Genomic DNA, 19,728 nt, shown 5'->3' with positions numbered 1-19,728 from the left:
GCAGCTCCGCTCTTCGGGAGGCGGAGGAGGCCCAAGGCTGGAACCGGGGAGCAGCCCCAGGCGCTGGCAGGGCTTTGCAAAGGCCGAACGCCTCTCCGGCCCCGATGCCGCTCCTTTCCTTTGCTCTGCCCCGGGTCCGCTTCCCCGCGGAGGAGGGCTGAGCTCTGACCTCCGGCTCTCTCCTTCTTTCCAGCTCGCCGCTCTGCAGTGGTGTGGCCGGTGGGACGAGGACTCCAGCTGGCCTGGCGGCCACCAGCCGCGAGATGGCGATACCGTCACGGTGGAAGCGGGCCGGACGCTGCTGCTGCGGAGCGCCACCGCCGCCCTCCACCTGCTGCATCTGAGAGGTGCGCCGGGGCTGGGGCTTCCCGGGCTGCGGCCCCGTCCCGCTCCGCCCGGGGCGCCCGGCCGGGCAGGGTGGCTGCTCCCGCACAGACAGCGGGGCGGGGAGGCGCTGCCTCGTTCCGTATGCAGAAGGCGTCCTTCGTGCAGTTGGAGGCAGAACGGCAATCCGAGTAGGAAGGCGCTCTCCCCCTCCTCTCCCCGAGCTACGGGGAGCGCCGCTGTCCTGAGCGGCGTTCAGCGCTGATAACAGTAATCACCTCTGGTTTGTTTGGCATCTTTGAGGCGAAGCGTGTTGCGAAAGCCTTTACAAAATTAATGGCGTTACAGCATTACAGGGGCACAGCTACAAAACGCAGTAAACGATCGGAGATGTTGGAGCGCGGCTCGTGGAGAGTAACTCGAGGGGCGGTGATGGGGGAGCGCCGGAACGCCCCGCGGGCACCTCCGGGGCGGAGGAAGGACTAAAATGACTGCGAACGAGGGGACAGAAATAGTCTTCCCTGTAAATTAGGCCCTGGGTGTGAAAAATGTTTTGCACGTGCTCGGTATGGAATGAATGAGTTGTTCCGAGGAAATTGCTTTGCTCAGAGTTAGGGCTAAACGTGAGCTTCTGCTGAAATGGAGCGAACAGAAAGGGAGAGAGGAGGTCCTCTCTGCTGAAAGAGCTGCTGAAAGAGCTGGGTCTTCCCTGCTGGTAAAAACGATTTTTAACTCAATTTGTGTTTTGTATTTGCATAGGAAAGCTGGGGAAGGGCTCTTGATCACCAGGCGCAGGGATGGGATGAGGGGGAACGGTTTTAAGATGAAAAAGGCAAGATTTACGTTATACATAAGGAGGAAATGTTCTGCTGTGAGGGCGGTGAGGCCCTGGCCCAGAGTGCCCCGGGGAGCTGTGCTGCCCCATCCCTGGAGGGGTTCAAGGCCAGGTTGGATGGGGCTGGGAGCCCCTGATCCAGTGGGAGGTGTCCCTGCCCATGGCAGGGGTGGGACTGGATGGGCTTTGAGGTCCCTTCTAACCTAAACCATTCTGTGACTAAAAGGGTATCAAAGGTATTAGTTTTAAACTGAGATGATGATGAAGAACATGTATTTGACAATTACATTTTAATCTGACTTTGAATGATCATTCTATAAAGAAAAAGCTTTGTAAGTTTATCCCTATTATTTCCAAAAAAGATTTAATTTGCTCAGTCTTGGTTCAGAGATTTTCAGGAATTGCCACACCAGGCATCGTTCCTGTTAAAAAAAAAAATAATAAAAAAAATTAGTAAGAATTTGAGATTAAAAAAAATTGAAACATTTTAGTGTGATTTTCTTCCCTCTCCTCCCCAGTGAAAATTCTAAAGCTGGGTGGTGCAAGGCTCTTCTTAACCCCAGTGTGATTATGACAAACAGTAGAGGAGATAGATCAGAGTCCCCGATTTCTGAGGCTTTTGGCTGTAAATCTGTACGAGGGTTTTGGGGCTCAGTCTCTGACTTTGTGATAAAGTGAGGTGCAATATCACAGCAGAAACCCTTTGAACTTCAGGTCTACTCAAAAATACCTTTGATTTATGAGTCAGCACTCAAGAAGCAAACAGATGTCTGATTGAATTTAACGAAGTCTGGAGCAGTATCTTTGTGGCTTTGGCTCATCTGACATTCAAATAATTTATCCCTTTTATCGTGTTTTCCAAGAAGCTTGGTTTATAATGGAGATTCAGTTAGGAAAGCAGTATTAAAATATTCTAGATGCTATTATTTTCTGCGTTGCTACACGCCAAACATAGAGACAAAACATTTTTGAAGCAGAAACCTGCACGGTAATTGTTTATCTTTTCTGAGTTTTCCTTGTTGCCTCCACCCCCACCGAAACGGCTGCCGTGAGCTGCTTAGCCTTGGATTTGTAGTCAAGACGTGGAAAGTTCTACTCTGATCTGAGACTGGGTTAGAGTCATCTTTCTTAACCATACCTTTTGCTTAGATATGGTTTAGTAGTGGACAGGTACAGTTGGACTCGCTGATCTCAAAGGTCTTTTCCGACCTAGGGGTTCTAGCATTCAGGATTCTATGATTTTTCTTTTAAGTCTCCTGGTGCAGGGGTGTTGTTTAGGCTCCTGTGCTGATAGAGAGAAATGCACACTATCCAAGACTTGTTCATTTTAGATGTTTCAGATCCCCATCTTAAGATGAATCACAGTTAGGTGATCCCCTTAGAGTAGCAACTGCACGATTCTGTGAACACTTCAAGTAATTGTCAAGCTTCCCCAGGTGCCAGAAGGGCATGGCAATAAGCCCCTAACCTGTAGGCGTCTCTACATACGTGCTTCAATTGAATCAGCCCATTCCTATTCTAGCTGGAGAGCTTTTCTTATTTGGAGTTGAAGAATGGGATTAAATTGTAGTAGTTCTGTTCCCTTTGGCTTTCATGACTCAGCATCAGGCTGTCTGCGCGCTCACAAGCTGAAAATATAACAAACTCTGTGGATTAAAGAAACCTGTAATGCTACTGAGTGTGCTACTCTGTGAAGACGCTCGATCACCTATTTTTGGGTGCTGTACCCAGCAAATCAAACACACTTACACACCCATTGCTTGAAATTCTCCTTTTTTAGGAAGCCACAAGAATTTTGAATACTGCCTCTGTGGTGTCTCCTTATGATGATTTTAACATCACAGAAATTGTTTAAGGACTATTGTAAGAAGCGTGTTGCCTACACATGCAGCCTGAAAGCGCCCCTGCTGTGCCTGTATTTTATAGCCAGTAGCAGTTCTGATAGCGACCGGACTGTCTGGGCAGAACACCTGGAGGACAGAGTAACAGAGAGATAGGATTAGGCAGCTGAGCCCTCCTCGCTGCAGCTTCTGCCTCACCCTCAGCGAGCAGAGCATGGACATGTGGTTGTTGGCAGTGGGAAGTTTAGTAGCCAGACTGAAACTGCTCAGACAATACTGATTGGGGAGGAGATACAAGGTAGACAGATTGTAGATAACTCTGTAAATTCGGCAGATTGCAGTTAGTTTTTTTTAATCCCAACAGCACAAGTATGGAAATATTTACAATAACCCAGGACAGATGGAAATTTCCTTTGCACAGAGCTTACACTGGAGTAACTCCTCTGTGTTTGATAAGTTGAAACCTTAAACATGTGCTATTGCCTTTGTCTGAATTTATAGTGCTCCGGGGTGGTCTGGAAACCAGAAAAGCTGTCTGGTCTTTCAGGAGTGCCTTGGGGATGAATTCTGGGGTGATGCTGCCAGTATACTCTGGTGGGGTTGAAGACAAATGACAGCCTTGAGATAGCCACCCTTGCAGGCTCAAGGGAGAAGATTGCTTTAGACCCTACTCTACAGAAGCCCTAATATCAGTTGTCACAACTCTTCCACAGTCAGCCTCCAGGACGAGATTTTGAAAAGGTCTGCTTCTAAAAGCTGTGCACTCAGTTTCCAAAGTGCCACGGCTAAGAGGAGATTTTTTCTTTTTCTTCAAACTATGAGATCCCAGGAAAAATGACAAGGGGTAACAGCTTTAAGCTGAAAGAGGGGAGATTTAGGTGAGATGTTAGGAAGAAATATTTTCCTGTGAGGATGGGGAGGCCCTGGCCCAGGATGACCAGAGCAACGGTGGCTGCCCCATCCCTGAGGTGTTCAAGGCCAGGTTGGATGGGGCTTTGAACACCTTGATCCAGTGGGAGGTGTCCCTGCCCATGGCAGGGGGTTGGAACTGGATGGGCTTTGAGGTCCCTTCCAACCCAAACTGTTCCATGGTTCTATAGACAAAAAAAGAAAAGAGAACTGACAAGTCCAAAGATACTCATGACATTGTCACTTGTTATCTGATTTTGAGCCCACATCTCAAGAGCAATGCTTATCCACTAATAATTTGGATCTCTTGCAGTCCACACTCTGATCAGGCTGTGATTAGAATGGGTCCTGCAAGTAGGTCTAAGAAGGGGAGAAATCCAAATATTGATTTTGCTTGACTTTTTCTTAGGCTTTGGTGCTATTGGCAAAGAGCATCAAACTAGTTGCCTAATAACTAGTGCTCAGTCACCGCTGACAAAGACCAGGTTTAGATTCACTGAAAGAAGAAAAAGCTTTTCCCTCTGTTTTCCTGCCTATGGCATCAGCCGCTCCGGAAACCCCTTTAAGCCCCTTGTCAGTGTGTGCGATCAGAGACTGCTTGTGTTGTGGTGTTTCTGTGCCATTTTGCTCAGCCCATTTAAGATGTGCATTGTGATACTTTTTACAGGCAGTTTCTAGTTCATATTTTCTTTTTTTAATCAGGCAGAGACATTACAATTAAAATACCGTAAAAGTGATTCTGGCAGTATTGCAATAAGTATGTTTTTTAATTAAAGGAAGAACACAGGATGTACAAATAGTACCAGCTAATGGGAAATTTCATCCAATGTATTTTTTAATTGAGATTTAAAAGGAAGAAAAGTCAGCCCTGTTTCTCTCTGTTGCTGTGCAATATTTCCCTGCACTGTTACAATGAGGTGTACCAAGGCTGCAATAATTACAGTCTCAGAGCCTTAAAGTCCCGGCTGTTTTCATGGGAAAAAAAAAAAAATGTATCAGTTCTTTAATTTGTTGGTATGTTTTTTTTTTTAGGAATTCAGTGTTATTCAGTAGAGTTCAGCTCACAGAGCTGGAGGATGGGTTTTGAGGCCCTGAATCTGTAACAATTTGATGTTTTTTTTCAGTTCTTCCCCGAGCTGTAAACCCTGGTTCGTCTTTGGGTATGGGCTGCAGGTTTCTCTTTCCCATCCTATTTAGCACAGACTTACAGCACGTGTGTTAGGCTCCCAGGGCTCTTGTTGCCAAAGAAATTGATTTCCTCAACTTTGGCAGCTCTTGGGGCCTCTCTGGGGCATCAGAGGGTGAGCAGGTCAGTGGAAGCTAGTTGTGGCCTTGGAACCACAGCAGCTCCCAGAAGCAGTTTCCAGTCGTGCCGACTGACACGGGCTCTTGGCCGTCGTTACAGTAGCAGCTCTGTCCATTGGTGGGGATGTCCTCACATGCGTTTATGTGGTACAGAAATGCCGCTGAGAACTGAGGTCCAGGGCTTTTAAACTTTTTAAAATGCAAATAAAGACCTTCAAAGTCATAGCTGTCTCCCAGTCGTAGGTCTCTCTCATGAGCATTGAAGTACAGAGGAAGCGCACCATATAGTGGGATCGCACAGGGGTTTCTTAAGTTTTGAAAGACCGCCTCTCACTCTGGTGGCTCAGCAGATGGGGCTTTACAGCCATTTTGCTGCAGGAACAGACTGCTGCTGAGACCGAGGTCCAACCCGCTGTGCTAGATAGTAAGAGATAATCCCTGTCTGTAGTACCTTTAAATTCAAATGGCAGAAATCAGGTTGAAATAACCCTGGTGGAGCGTCATGGCACGTAGAAACACACTCTAATGTTCTAACAGGCACCCAAGCGGGCTCTGCAAGAGCAGAAGCATAAACCTGCTCCATAAACCAGTGCTTCTGCGCTTTGTCCTGTGCACCCTTTTCTTACTGCGGGTGAAGAACTTAATGTGTGTCCATTGCCTACAGGCTTGAAATAGTAGCCCAAAGACCTGTTTTTTTTCACATACCTCATTGGGTGGTGCTTACCCCAATTCCTTCACACGGCTCACCTGGAAGCTTCCTTCATTGGATCCTAGGTGGTGGGCTGCGATATGTGCTGGAAGCCATCTAGGAATGTCCACATTTCTTCCCTACCCAGGTTAGTTCTCCGCTTGCAAATTTGTCGAAGGTATTGCTAAGTATACCTGAGATCTGAAGAAGCAGAAGGACTTCTGCAAAGGAGCTCTCCCTGTGGCAGCATCTTCTGGGCTGCGGATCTGAATTGCCTTTGCCTGGCCCCTCTGCTCCAAGGGAAAAGCCCAACTGGCTTACGAGGCAGCACGTGTCTTCTGAACAGATGGCTTGTGAGTGCAGCAAGCCGGAAAACACAGACTGGTCAGGCTTGGGAGACAGTTTCTGTCTGAGAGTACTCCAGCAGCTGCCTGTTCCTTGCCTAGGGACAAATAAGGGCCTCCATCCAACGATACCCTGGAATACAAGCTTAACTTTTTAGCATATTGGTGATGTCCTGGTGGCAGTACACAAGCATTTGAACTCAATTCCTTTAGGATCTGCACTTGTATGTTATGAATGTGCGGGAACACATGCGGGGAGGTGGAAAATGAGTTTTGGGCTCTTGGTTCAGGCAGCCTTTGAGATGGAGCCAATGTAACAAAGTTCTTTTCTCCTTCGTGTCTTGCTCGGCAATGATCCAGCCTACAATCAACTTTTGTGGCTCATCTGAATGTCATATAAGCACACCAACAGGGTGCAGGAGAAAGGTCCATGAAATAATCAGTTGTTCTTATTTAGGGCTCATAAAGTCTGCATTCTTCTTCCTGTACACAGGAGGATCTTTGTTATTTTTTCCTGCTTGGAAACCCCACCAGGCACCCCTCAGAGCCGGAGAATGAGCAATAAGGGGGCTGCTAACCCTCTGCAGCTTCGTTGTGCAGGATCAGTTGTTTCAGTTAAAGATAGTCCAGCTCCAGCAGTTGCCTCCTGTTCTTTGCCACTCGGGGATGCTTGCCAGGACTATAACTTCTCAGCTTAAGCCTTTCTCCTGGGGGATTCTGTGGCTTTGTCATATGGAAAACCAAGTGGGAGGAACTGGCAAGAGCAAGCTGAAGGCTGTGGGAATGTTAGTTATACATGGCCACAGCATGGCCGTGGTACAGCCAGAGCAGATCTCCCTGCTGGGTGACAGGAGAGAGTAGTCCAGGAGAGGAGATGCCCATTTAATCAGCAAATCCTCTTCTACGGAGAGGTTTTCTGCTAGTGAAAGGGCTGTGGCGCAGCAGTGAAATGTACCACAGTTCTGGTGGTACTCTCCTAACAACTGCTATTATTGATCATAAAAAAAAAAAATCTCTTGAGAGTATCCAGCAGCTTTCCCATACCTTGCTAGCTTTAACGTTTTGTTCAGCTTTACATAAAGAAGTACAATTAAGTCTGGCAATAGTTGCTTTTATCCTAGATTCCTAATAAGCCATTCATTAGACAAAAATACCTTACACTGTGCGGCCTCAAAGGGTGATGATAAAACAGTGCTCCAGGTAATAAGTGCACATTGGAATGGGGACTTTCCTTCCTTTTGAGACTGGTAGATCTGTGGAGGGCTCTAAATCACAACCTAAGTGAGAAATACAGTAGCTCTATTATGCTTTATGAGAACGTTAGGAGGAGTTTTTTAGAGTGAGGGTTTTGACAAAGGCAATAAGCTGCAGTGTCCAAAAGCATGAATCTTCACGACAGAGTCAAGGAGAAACTTTCCTCACAGTCCTCTACTCCGTTGTTCTTTCTTTTTCAGAAGTGCCTGATGTAACTTTTTTCCGTAGGGAATATTCCGGATGCCCGGGCTGTGCCATTGCATGAGCCAGACCAGAGCACCTGACGAAGAGAAGTGTTAATGCATTACCTTTCCGACACTTTTCATTGAGTGCGTCCACCACCGTCTCCCAAGCACTTCAGAAGATAAATCTCTTTTCACAAACCCAGTTCTGCTGACGGCACAATGGTGCTGTGGTTTCTCACACAGCAGATTACAACCTGCCTTATTAGCATGTTTGTTTTCCTTAATATTCCCTTTATTTTTGTTATTTGGTCTGGCTGTTTCTCCCCTCCTGTGGGAGAGAGAGAGTTGCCTCCAGTTTAGTTTTTCTCTCTTTTCTTCTTTTTATTTTTTTTTTCCATAAAGACAGATAAAGAAAGATTCTTTTCTGGGCAGAGAGGTGGAGGCTAATTGCTGGGTTAATTGAGAAGAATGGTGCTTCTGATGTTCTCACAAAGTACAAAATAGCTTCAACATATTTCTTCCCTCCCCCCCCCGCCCACTCCACCTGAAAAGCCCCATTGAATTTGCACGTTATTATACAGAAGTGATTAAGGGTTTAATTGTATTTATTTTGCTTGGTGGGGAGGCCATCATAACAGTAGTTGATTGATTTTTATAAAATCCCCCTCAAGGTCTTATGTAGGACTTTGCTTTCCTGTGCAGCCATAACAAACAATTTGGAGGTCACAGCCAAAGTCTCAGCTGAGCAATATTCTTGCCTTCTGCTTTCAGAGAAGAGGTCAAGTGCAATAAAAGAAGGAAACATAACTTTTATTTTCTTTTAAAATAGGGGAAGACAATCTTGTAGAGCAGCAGCTGTATATTTATTTGACCCGCTGAAAAACACAGCGATACTGAGAGCTGAGGGCTAGAGGGACACTATGCAGTTTTTGACACAAGTATTCGTAAGTTTGGCTGAAGTTTGTTTTACCCTTAGACCTGGTAAACGTTTAAATGAATCCCTGCTAACGTTTTCTTTTCTTTTCCTTTTCTTTCCATGACACTACTCTATTTATATCTTCAGCAGCTGAACTTCTCTTTTTACGCTTTCGTTTCTCCCAAAAACAACGGTGTTATGAGACGTCTGTGAGTTTGGCTCATGTACCTGTTTCCTATGATTGCACATTGGGTCTGACTGCTGCTTCTACAGAGTACGTACAGCAAATCATAGTGTCGCTGGTTGGGAAAAGACCTTTGAGATCATCGAGTCCAACCGTACCTTCTAGTGGTCTTGGTCTTGCAAATCTTTGTTCTATTGCCAGTCGTGCTTGGGTTGCCTTTGGATCTGGGGGTGGAGAAACCCACCAGCTGGGCAACAGCTCCCACCTTGAAGTCTTAATTGTTATTCCTTCACATCCAGATCTTCACCAAGGGAGGAGAAACCTTGTTTCTCTGAAGGATTTCCCCCAGGCAAAGATACAAAGCTTTGAATTAACGGAGGGAAAGATCGTTCAGGGCAACTAATGTGCAGTTAACCAGAAACTGGGGATTAAAATGTTGTTCAAATGTTATACAGACAAAGCGTGGCTGGAACGTTTTCAGGACGTTGTTTGAGACAGAACTGTGATTTTCCAATCAAAGGATAGGGTAGCTTAGGCTACCAACCTTCCTGGTTCATTGGTACAGCACAGGAGTCATTAGAACATCATTAAAAATTGTACGAAGAGTGGAAACCGAAATGTCTGTATTTCAGTGGGAAGAGAGCATAGGAAGTCAATAAAGACCCTGAGGAAGATGTCTTTTTTTATGTTAGGGATAAAATAAGTTGCAGTGATTTATAGTTCCATTTCTAGATTGCGGTGATAAAATTCTTAACATTGCTGCTATAAGGCAAATGTGTTAATAAATATTTCTGTTCTCAGTACGGGAAGGAACAGAATGGTAAATTGTACCACAAGAGCGAGATGGACCAGCAGTCCGCTTGTTTCTGGAGACTGTTGATATAACAAAGATGTTAAATACAATTTTTCAGGAATACACATTCTTAAATCAACAGGTCTAGTCTCATTTGAGATTCTTAAAAGTGCCAGTAGAAGCATTCTGTGGCCCACAAATGTTAGCTTTAGAGTACAGGGGAAATTACAGAGGACTGTAGAAGTTCTGATCTTGTGTCATGATCCGAACAGGTAAAAGATGATATTGGCTTAGTCTGATATCAATCAGAGGTCTAAAGAGACAACTGTATGAAGTTAAATGTTGTGGTTGACTGAATCCATAGGTTACAAGCTATAGGAGTTACTGAATGACAGGAGAGAAATCTTATGGAAAGAAGGCAGCAAACTTGAGTTCATTTTCTGAGTAGATTACAAGTTCTGTAAATGTGATTCTGTAAAACATGTGGTGGGATGACTGAGGATCACCTGCCAAGATCTCATGGCAACTAGCAGACATAAAATGTACCGACTCAAATAGTAAATTGCTAGTGGGAAACCATTTTCATGTCTACTTGGATACCACTGCACATCATCAATGATCTTGAAGTATGTGGAGAACCGTGACAGATGACATTCTGTGAATGCTGTTTGCACCAAGTGCAGATTCACACAGCTGAGAAGAGAGCTACACAGGAAGCAATTAGGAATGAAAGTTGTGGCTACACAATAAGGGGCTTTGTCAGATAAAGCCATGATCATGGAAAGGATCAGAAGCCAGTGTGGCTCAAGGATGCCCACATGATCTCCCAAAGTAATGAAGAGGCAGTGTAGTTTTTTACTGCAGGAGAAAAAAAAAAAAGCAGAGTGTGGAGATAAGCTAATTTTTCCTCTGTAGGCAGCATCAAGAACAGCAAAGGAGCAGAAGAATTAAGAATTAGGAGATCTGGCTTTCCAATTTCAGAAGGAGCCCTAGCACTGAGCTTTGGGAGAGGATGTACTGCTCCATGAATTGGAGAAGGTTCTTTGCAGGGAGAGTCTTAAAAACCTTATCACCCATTCTGAATGAGAGTTGTGATTGCATTTGACTGTGAAGTACTTTCACAGAAAATGCTGTTTTCTGCACCTCTCTGCAGTGCAGTGCAGGAGAGGATAAAGAGAGCCGCTGTCTGAAAGCTCAGCTTTGGTAAGTTGTGCTTGGAAATAAAGCAGAAATTCGGAACACTAAGAGAGATTAGCTGTTGGAAAAGGTGATTGTAGAAAGTGGCAGTGATGTCCTCAAGTCACTTAGTTGATTGCCTTTGGGGAAGGAATGCAGCGACCACAGGTGGCTTGTCTTGCTCTGGTGTTTCAATAGCTTGATGTGCACAGACCATCAGATGGTGTGTCTGAATCGTCCCTTCAGTCTGAAAATTAATACCATTTCTAGTATTGCCCGGATTTCAGCATAGCACATTTTGTATGAAGTACATTTCATTTTTCTATAAGTCTCATGTTCTTCATAATAAGCCAGATATCTTCTTTTGTTTTGAGTGAAAAAGCTGACATTCGTGCTGGTTTATCAGTGTGTAGTCAGTATAGTTTTGTAAAAAAAAGAGTAAGTATAGCAAGCTTAACAGAAATACATTTGTATATAGAAAAGTATGTCTAGGGACAGAGATAATTTACACATAAGGGAGTTGGTGTTTGTGGGAGTGATCCCATGGTTCCCAGTGGTTATAGGCAAGAAAATGTAAGATTTATCTCTTTTGTCTATTAGGCACATTCTGTAAAAACTTATCTGGAGCCCAGTGAAATCTGGAAAAGCAATGCTCAATTGGTTCTCCTTATTGAAATGCTGGCTTTGTCATAAGACTAAGAAATTAGAACAAAGTTTTAAGACTTTTTTATGACGAAGAAATTGATGAATCAATGAAACCCCTTTAATTCAAGAATAAATAAGGAAACCGGGATAAGCAGGACGTGTTCAGCAGGATGTGACTGTGTGGGAAAGGCCACACGTGTGCTCTGCATCTCCCTTGTCACTGAGAGCAGCAGGACCTGCTCAAAGGCAAGCAATGACCAAGGTAGTTTTTAACCAGATTTATCATATTACAAAGAACTTGCTTCCTCTTTTGCCTCAATACTGACATTAAAGCGGAGGTCTGATCACCATTCTCCTTTTTGCTAAGGGTTGGCAGTATTTTGTGGGGAAGGAAACTGCTTGGTAGGGGTAGAGGTCACCATTAGAAGCTGCTAACACCAGTAGTGTGGTGTGAGGGTGATAGGAGATGGCACAGTTACAGCTACCTCGCATAAAGGGAAATGTTGGGGGGGCAGCAGAGCCTTTGTAGAGAGTTCTGAGGTTGCCAGGCTTTGAGGTATCCCCTACTACCTCCTGGGAAGCATGGCTTGACCCGGGAAGAAATAACCCACGTGCAGAATGATTAGATGTCTGAGTCCACTCTGTCCATTGTAAGGATAGCGACAGCGTCCTTCATAGGAGACAAAATGCGAGAGGAGATAAAAGAGTAAACCATCCTGAGATGATGATGGGGGATCACCAGATCGCATAATGCAAAAAACAAAGGAAGCATTTGACAGAGCTGAAAAGACTGAGTCAAAACCGAGGGCTGGAAATTCCTCTTCACGCGCCTGGTACAGAGACCACAGAATTTGTTGCTTCAGGAAGTCATTGAGAATAAATCTTAGATTTGAAGGATCAGATCCATATTACTGGCAAAACTTATCTAGTTATACTAATAGGTGGTAAAAGGAAAGTATTGGCAGGAAGATGAAACCTGATGCTTTGAGGTGAAGCTAACCTCTAATTAGGGACTAAAATGAGGCTTTTGTGGCATGGGGAGATCAGTGCACATCCAGCTAACAGGGAGAACTTTCTTGTACTCCATTTGGCAGCATCTGGTTTTGAATAGCAGCTGGAAGAAAGAGTATATATGTGGGATTAAATCAACCATTGAGCTGGACAAGTTGCCAGGTCTGATGTTCCAAAGCTGTTTTCCCCTCTCCCCGTCACAAGTTGTTTGTAGTCTGAAAAGGAACATACAAATTACGTAGCTATAACCCATTTTAATGTTTAGAGAGTTAGGTTAAGGCGGACATTTTCCAAACGGAAATCCCTTGCACTGGGATTGGACAGGCTTAGATGTTGTCCCCGGCTGAATGGCCTGTGTAGAACTGAGAAATGGACTGAATTAATGTGGTCTGTAAAGAGTTAGTAAAGCTATAAGGGTGTAGGGCAAGGTGGAAATTTTGCAAGAAACACTGTTTTTGTACCCTTAATCTCATAATTTTATTGTGAAAACATTTGTTGACCCATCTCTTACAGCTCCTTCGACTGTGTGAGATAATGACTGGCGGTTAGATCCATGGTTACATTTTTCTTTTCTGCTGTTTTCAGGTGGCAAACTCTTGTTTATTGGTCCAGGACCTGTAGAACTGCATGCTCATTACATTCTGATATCTGATGGAGGAGAGCTCCAGGCAGGATCTGCCGAGACTCCTTTCCCTCACAAAGCACACATCTATCTCTATGGAAGCCTTCGTTCTCCACCGTTATTTCCATATGGAGTCAAGTTCCTGGCAGTGAGGAATGGGACGCTTTCCCTTCACGGTGAGTACATATTTTCTTCTCTGCAGAAGCAAAGCAGAGATGAAGAAAAGAAAGCAAACTAAAGGAAAAAAAAGTTTTCGGAGGGGAAAAAACTCGAACTTCAGTCACGAAATTGGAATTTTAATTGCAGTTAGGTATTTGCTGAAATCAGATTTCTGGGCCAGAACTTCATATCTTTGCTTTCACCATCAGACTCCTATTTCTGCAACTCAGTGTTGCATGTCCATAAAAGATCCTGTACTGGAAGCTGAGTCATTTTGAAAATCTGGCTTCCAAGAAGAAGATAGATGTTATCAAGTAGTTAGGAAACCCTGGAAGTCATTAAGGTGCCTAGAAGGCATTTGAATTTGTGCTATCTGTCCACAAATGAAACCCTCTGTACTGTGGAAACTGCATCTCAGATGTCTGTTGGGAATCATGTGGGCCTGCTCTGCTGCTAGAACGAGGTGTCCTTCTCCCCTCCCCTCTCTCCATAACAGCTGGGAGGTTTGCTCCCCAAGAGGAGGTTTCCAAGAGAGAGTAGTCTGCCAGGTAGGTCCTGTGGTGAGGCCAGTGCCAGGTGTGCTGCAGTTAGTTAGCCTTTTCCGGCTGGAGGAGGGATGATACTTCTCAAAGCAGGAGCAAATTAGTCCTGGCAGCGTGCTTTCCCCTCCTTCTCCGTCTCTCTATGCTGTGCCACCATCTCAGTGCCACCGGGCTGTCTATAGCATTAGGAACACAGTTGGCATCTCTCTGTTTCTCTGGTGGTCCGCACAGCCGCACCTACTCAACTCAGGTTGCGGGCATAAATGACAAGGCCAGGGTGGTGCAGGAGAATTGTGAAAATGTCAAGAATTTCAGTCCTAGATACGTGATCCTCTGCTCTATCCACTGGCCTTTTTTCTCAAAGGAAGCCCTGCAGGACCAGAGCTCCACGTTCTTACCAAGTGGAAGTGATGAGGGACCCAGAGGACGGAGAATGGCTATAGGGTTGCAGATGTTGTGGGGCAGATCTTTTTTTGGAGGGCTATGAAATGCGGGGCTAAAATGGCTGTTTCTTGGTGCAGTAGATTGGATGTGAATTTTAGGTGCAGACTCCTCATGAATCAGCATATTAGTGCAACGCATAGGTGTAAAACTCTTAACTAATAGCTATTTGTGAAGTCAGTGTGTGTCCAAGAGGAGAATGCTTCATCTCCTTCCTGATGTTCTTGTGAGTCAAGCTTTGTATCAGTAGGCGTTTGGTTCCTCCAGCAGGGCTTGAACTTACCCCCCTGGACTACAGGCAGAAAGGTTGCTGTCTGGGCATCGCTGACACACGGCTCTCAGAAATGATGTCGGGCTCTGGAGGGTACGATCCAAGCACAGGCAGGGAGCGAGCCGTGCCGCTCTGTGCTGATCAGTTCCCAGGAGCCGGGCGAGGGCAGATGAGGTCGGTTGTTGGAGGGAGTCAGGGAACAAATGCTTCTCTGAATCAGGAGAGGTCAGCAGCGGCTGGGGAAGGTGCTCCTGGCAGTGCAAGGGACATGGGCTACAGGATTCCTGAAAGCCACGTCAGATGCTCGTGACCACTCCGTGGAGACACGGCGAGGCTATAATTATTTACTTTTGCAAATGGCTTTAATAATTTCAGGAAGGGAGCTTTGCAGCAAGGCAGAGTGTTTCTATCCCATTTTCTAGGGATAGAAGTACTGTTCCCAGGACACAGGACAGTACTATTAGATCCTCTGGGCTGAATTGACTGTCCGTTACTGGCCATTGAGTTTCACACAGCTGTCCCAGCCCCGAGATCAGTAACTCCCATTAGATTAAAGCATGCCTTCCAGAAAGGCTTGGTCTTTGAGGACATCAAGGGAAACGGAAACCAGCATTTTCTGTAAAAGCTTGTTCCAGGGGATTAATTTGATTAATCATCCATGTTTTTATTTTTTTTAAGAAAAGCATTAAAATGTCTGATTTGAATTTTCCTGATAACAGCTTTCACTGTTTTGCCTCCTGAATCTTCCCCTGCTACTTTACAGTATCCTTCCATTCTGAGTTTGACCCTTGTAAGTCAGGATTTTGTCCTTAGATTCCCAGAGCTTTACAAGAGCCTTGTCTTTTTCGTGCTACTGTGTTTTCTGCCAATGTAAGAAAAACTGGAATCATCTCCAGTACTCTCCCTTCCAGTACTTAAAGGGGGTCTATAGGAAGGATGAGGGGAGGGTCTTGATCAAGGAATTCCTTATAGGATGAAGAGTGATGTTTTTAAGCTCAAAGAGGGAAGATTTAGATTAGACATTAGGAAAACATTTTTTCCCGTGAGGGTGGTGTGGCCCTGGCCCAGGTTGCCCAGGGGAGTCGTGGCTGCCCCATCTCTGAAGGTGTGCAAGGCCAGGTTGGATGGGGCTGGGAGCAACCGAATCCAGCAGGAGGTGGATGGGCTTTGAGGTCCCTTCCAACCCAAACCATTCCATGAATCTATGGTCTCCCTCAGCTGTGCCTCCTGTGCTGCTTCTTGCTTCCCTTCTGAGCCTGTATCACTGTTTGCTTGTTGGCTCCACCCTCACAGGCAGCTCATTCAATTACAGAGACAAACAGGGCAGAAGTACTTTTTCCAGTGTTCCTTTGACAATATGATGGAGGGAAGTAAACCCAGGTGTCCGTGTCAGTACCCTCAAGGCATTTCTCACCAATATTTCATACGTTTTACTTGTGTCGCAGTTCCCAGTGATCCTTCATTCCCAAAGAAAGCGAGAAGGTGAGTTCTGTGATGCAGGCATTACCTGGATGGAGATAAGCGGAGGCAAAGGTGGCTTGGCAAATTAGTGGAAACATGTCTTGATTTCAATTTCTTATCAATTCTTATTCAAGAGCTCTTATCAATTCTGATTCAAGAATTCTTATTAATTTCTTATTCGAGAAATCCAGATGAGCTATGAAGTCAGTGGAAGCTCTGCAGTACACACAGTCCCAGTGCATGGCTGCACTTCAGGTTCATTCAAACCATGCAATCTGCAGTTTAACATTGAAACAGGAGAAGCCTGCTGCACAACAGCACCAAAAGGACCGTGTTTTTTTGCTGGGTTCGTGTGGCTTACATGAAACAGAATATGCTGTTCTGTCTCTAATTCGGTGCCAGTCTGGCCTGTGGTGTAGAACAAATTGTTGAGCATGACAGCCTCTTTCATATGTACGTGAAAGAGGCTGACACGCTCAGCAATGTGCTTGTGAGATACACACATACAGACGCATATGTATGTTAGATCAAAATCATTAAATAAGCAGGCTTCCAAATTCTTAGGTGTCTTGGTGGAGACAGAACTGAAGGCATTTTAATTTCTGTTCTCTTTCTTTGGGGATGCTCTGCAGCCCTGGTTGAGTTCAGGTTGTTTAGTAAGGCTGTCAGCTCCTCACTTTGATATGTTAATATGACTAAGGGTTTCCCACAATTCCCTGGCGAGCAGCAGTCCTTTGCTCCGGTAGTTGTAGCAGACTGGGAAATTTCACTGTTGCCTTTGGCTTTAGCCAACTCCCCTGCCAGTCAGAGCGTGCCACCCATAAACTGCCTGTCAGTCACACGCCAGTTTTAAAGGGGGTTTCAGGCAGCCAGAGCAACTTGACTTTTTGACAATGTAATTATGGCCCTTGCATCCGCAGTAGGGGCCTGAGCGGGGCTGAGAGAATTTTATTGATTGTTCAGAAGGGAAATTTATCACTGTCTCCAGCTCTGTTCACGCTTTATTCCCTGAGAAACTCTCCTGACAATCTGTGGGAGGGAGGTTTAGTGTGGTGGCCTTGTCTGTTCTTGTGCCTTTGTCCTTCCCAGGCAAACTGGACTGGAGATGCCAAGTAGAGGGCAGGGACTGGGTGTGGAGGCAGTGTAAGGGGAGATGCTGCATCATGGGCTGAGGACATCTACCCTTCCTTTGTGACCACCTGATCTCCTGCTCCCAACACTCTTGTTACTGTGGATGGAAAAAATGTAAAGACCTTTTCCCTTCCATTTTTAGCAGTCCCACGTAGATGAGGTTATTGTTCCATTGTATCCTCTCAAAACAGACTGTGCCTCTTCCCAGACAAAGCCCAGCACTTTTTCCATGTATTTAGCTGAAACTTTGTCAGCAGCCACGTTGTGATGATGCAGGGCGTGAACACAAGAGTCTGTTCCCTGTATTTGGTTTAATAACACATACATGTCCACGCAGATAATAGATCATAGAATGCTTTGGGTTGGAAGGAAGGTAGGTCATCCTGTCCAACCCCCCTGCAGCAGCAGGGACATCTTTAACTCCTTCAGGTTGCTCTATCCAACCTGGCCTTGAATGTTTCCAGGGATGAGGCCTCCACTACTTCCCTGGGCAACCTGGGCCAGTGCCTCACACCCCTTACGGTGAAGAATTTCTTCCTTATATTCAGTCTAAATCTCTCTTTCCTTAGTTTAAAACCACTTTGTCCTGTCATAACAGATCCTGCTAAAAAGTCCCTCCCCAGCTTTCCTTTAGCCGCTTCAGGTACTGGAAGCTGCTCTAAGGTCTCCCCAGAGCCTTCTCTTCTCCAGGGTGAACAACCCCAACTCTCCCAACTCTCCCAGCCTGTCCTCATACAGGAGGTTCTCCAGGCCTGGGATCATCTCCATGGCCTCCTCTGGACTTGCTCCTACAGCTCCATGTCCCTCCTGTGCTGAGGGCCCAGAGTTGGACACAGGGCTCCAGGTGAGGTCTGACAAGGTGGTGGGTGTAGACCACGAGTAGACAGAAAAGGCTGTGCTTCAGATTTAGTACCATGATGCATTCACTTTGTCCAGACTCTGAAAGCGATGTGGTAAAGGAAAAAAAATGCTCAGAGAGTTTTGGCATAGTACCGTCCCTATTTAGAATCAACATAATTAAAACAGAAGTATCAGTGGTCATTTCAGTCCTCCAAAGTCATGAACTGTGCTGCAAAGCGTGCCCCGGCGCTGGCAGTGGGTGCTGGCTGCGGCGAGGACGTTACAGAGGCAATTTGGCACTACTTTGTTCCCAGACTTCCCTGCACACGAAACAATCTTCTACATTTTCAGGGTTAGCTCAGGAGAAAAAGTACTTTCTATCAGTTGAACGAGTTATTAATTTTCATAATTTTTAATCAATAATAAAACACAAAAATATTTGTGCGCTGTGCACTGTGCTCTACAGAGCCTGTGCATTCCTCCAGAGATCAAACATTTAATCAGATGCATCTTGCATTTCCTCCATTAAGAGCGTTATGTATCTGTGCTGAGTTCCAGATTAAGAGATCATAGACAACATGAGAGATTTGTTCTGCTTTACTCACATATTAAAGAGGAAATTTTCCCAGGGGTAAAAAAAAAAATCTGTAGCAGGGGGATTCAAGACAGGGTGCGGAGAGCTGCGAGAGATGTGCTTTTTTACCTCACTGAAATCCTCACCCATTCAATACACATTATTTCCACTAACTGAAACCATCGATTTGCACATCCCCTTTACACTGTGAGTTCAGAGATCCTTTCTCCTTTTTTAGAGTAGCTTCCATGGGATGGTTTTCCTTAGATACTAGCTGTTCTGTCTGGTGGCTGCAGGAGGCTTTTTGCCTTCTGTGGCAGCATTTTTCCTTTCAAGACCTCGGCTTTACCGCGATGCATTAAAGCTCTGGCTCTCGAGCAGAAGGCTGAGCTGCCTTGAGTCCAATCCCCCTGTGTTCACCAGTGGGAAGAAACCGCGCTGAGGCGCTTCCCATGGAGTAACTAATGTACAGAGACTTCTTCCTTCACTTTCTTATGCACAAATACAAGATGACCATTAGATTTTAAAGACCTGGCAGATGGGGGTTCAGGGAAAGCTGCTGTCTCTTTGATGGTTTGTTCTTCTTCCTGACAGAAATGCACCTGTCATCTTTGATGGACGCTTAAATGAGTTGCTTTGTATTTTAGTGCTGATCTTAATGAGGAAAATGTGATGCAAGGGGACTGACAGACAGATGGGCGCTTATATATTTATATAAAATAAAATATAGAGGGACTTCATCTAACATATTAGCTTGTGTTTCCTGAGAGGGGCAGGTTTTGTAGTTAATGCAAATGTCGAGGCTTTTGTTGGGTGAAATAGTCACCTCTTTTTTAAGTCCTTGAATGTAACATCAAAATGTTCCTTCCAGTTTTGGCCCCAGCTACAACCAGGAGTTTGGCTGGAGGAGGAAGAGTAGCAACCAACAGCAACATCAGGATGAGTTTCCACCCGAGGTGGAAGAAAGCCTGCAAAGTCTGGTGAGCTGAGGAGCCTGGACCCAGATCTGGGTTTTCTCAGGGCTGCAGGCAGACCCGGGCAGAGACCCTGTCTTTGGGCTCACCTTCATTTTCCAGCATGTCTCTTTCATCATGTGCCAGGGATGTAGCGGACTAATCTGAGCGTTTAAGGGGCCATGTGGGCCCACGTACCTGCTGCTGCCGGCCCGTTCCCAGTCTCGCTTGGCAGCAGCGTGGGAGGTTAACTGGCAATAATGTGAAATGTTAACAGCTGTAGTTTCATGAAACAGTCAGCAGGACTAGGGCAAGATGAAGGAT

At 45.4% G+C, this 19,728-nt stretch overlaps 1 protein-coding gene across 1 annotated transcript in view; it reads left to right on the top strand.

Moving 5' to 3' along the window:
* The window catches only part of PKHD1 (PKHD1 ciliary IPT domain containing fibrocystin/polyductin), a 254,042-nt gene that overhangs the window by 83,035 nt on the left and 151,279 nt on the right, over nt 1-19,728 (top strand). The window contains exons 36-37 of the mRNA XM_054063619.1: nt 194-347; nt 12,996-13,208. Of these exons, the coding sequence (XP_053919594.1) occupies nt 194-347; nt 12,996-13,208 (367 nt within the window). The remainder of the gene's footprint in view (nt 1-193; nt 348-12,995; nt 13,209-19,728) is intronic.

This window comes from Cuculus canorus, chromosome 3 (genome assembly GCF_017976375.1).
Source record: "Cuculus canorus isolate bCucCan1 chromosome 3, bCucCan1.pri, whole genome shotgun sequence".
In the NCBI taxonomy this organism is placed as follows: domain Eukaryota; kingdom Metazoa; phylum Chordata; class Aves; order Cuculiformes; family Cuculidae; genus Cuculus; species Cuculus canorus.
The sequence above is the reverse complement of the archived record's forward strand: the minus strand, read 5'-3'. Positions and strand labels throughout refer to the sequence as shown.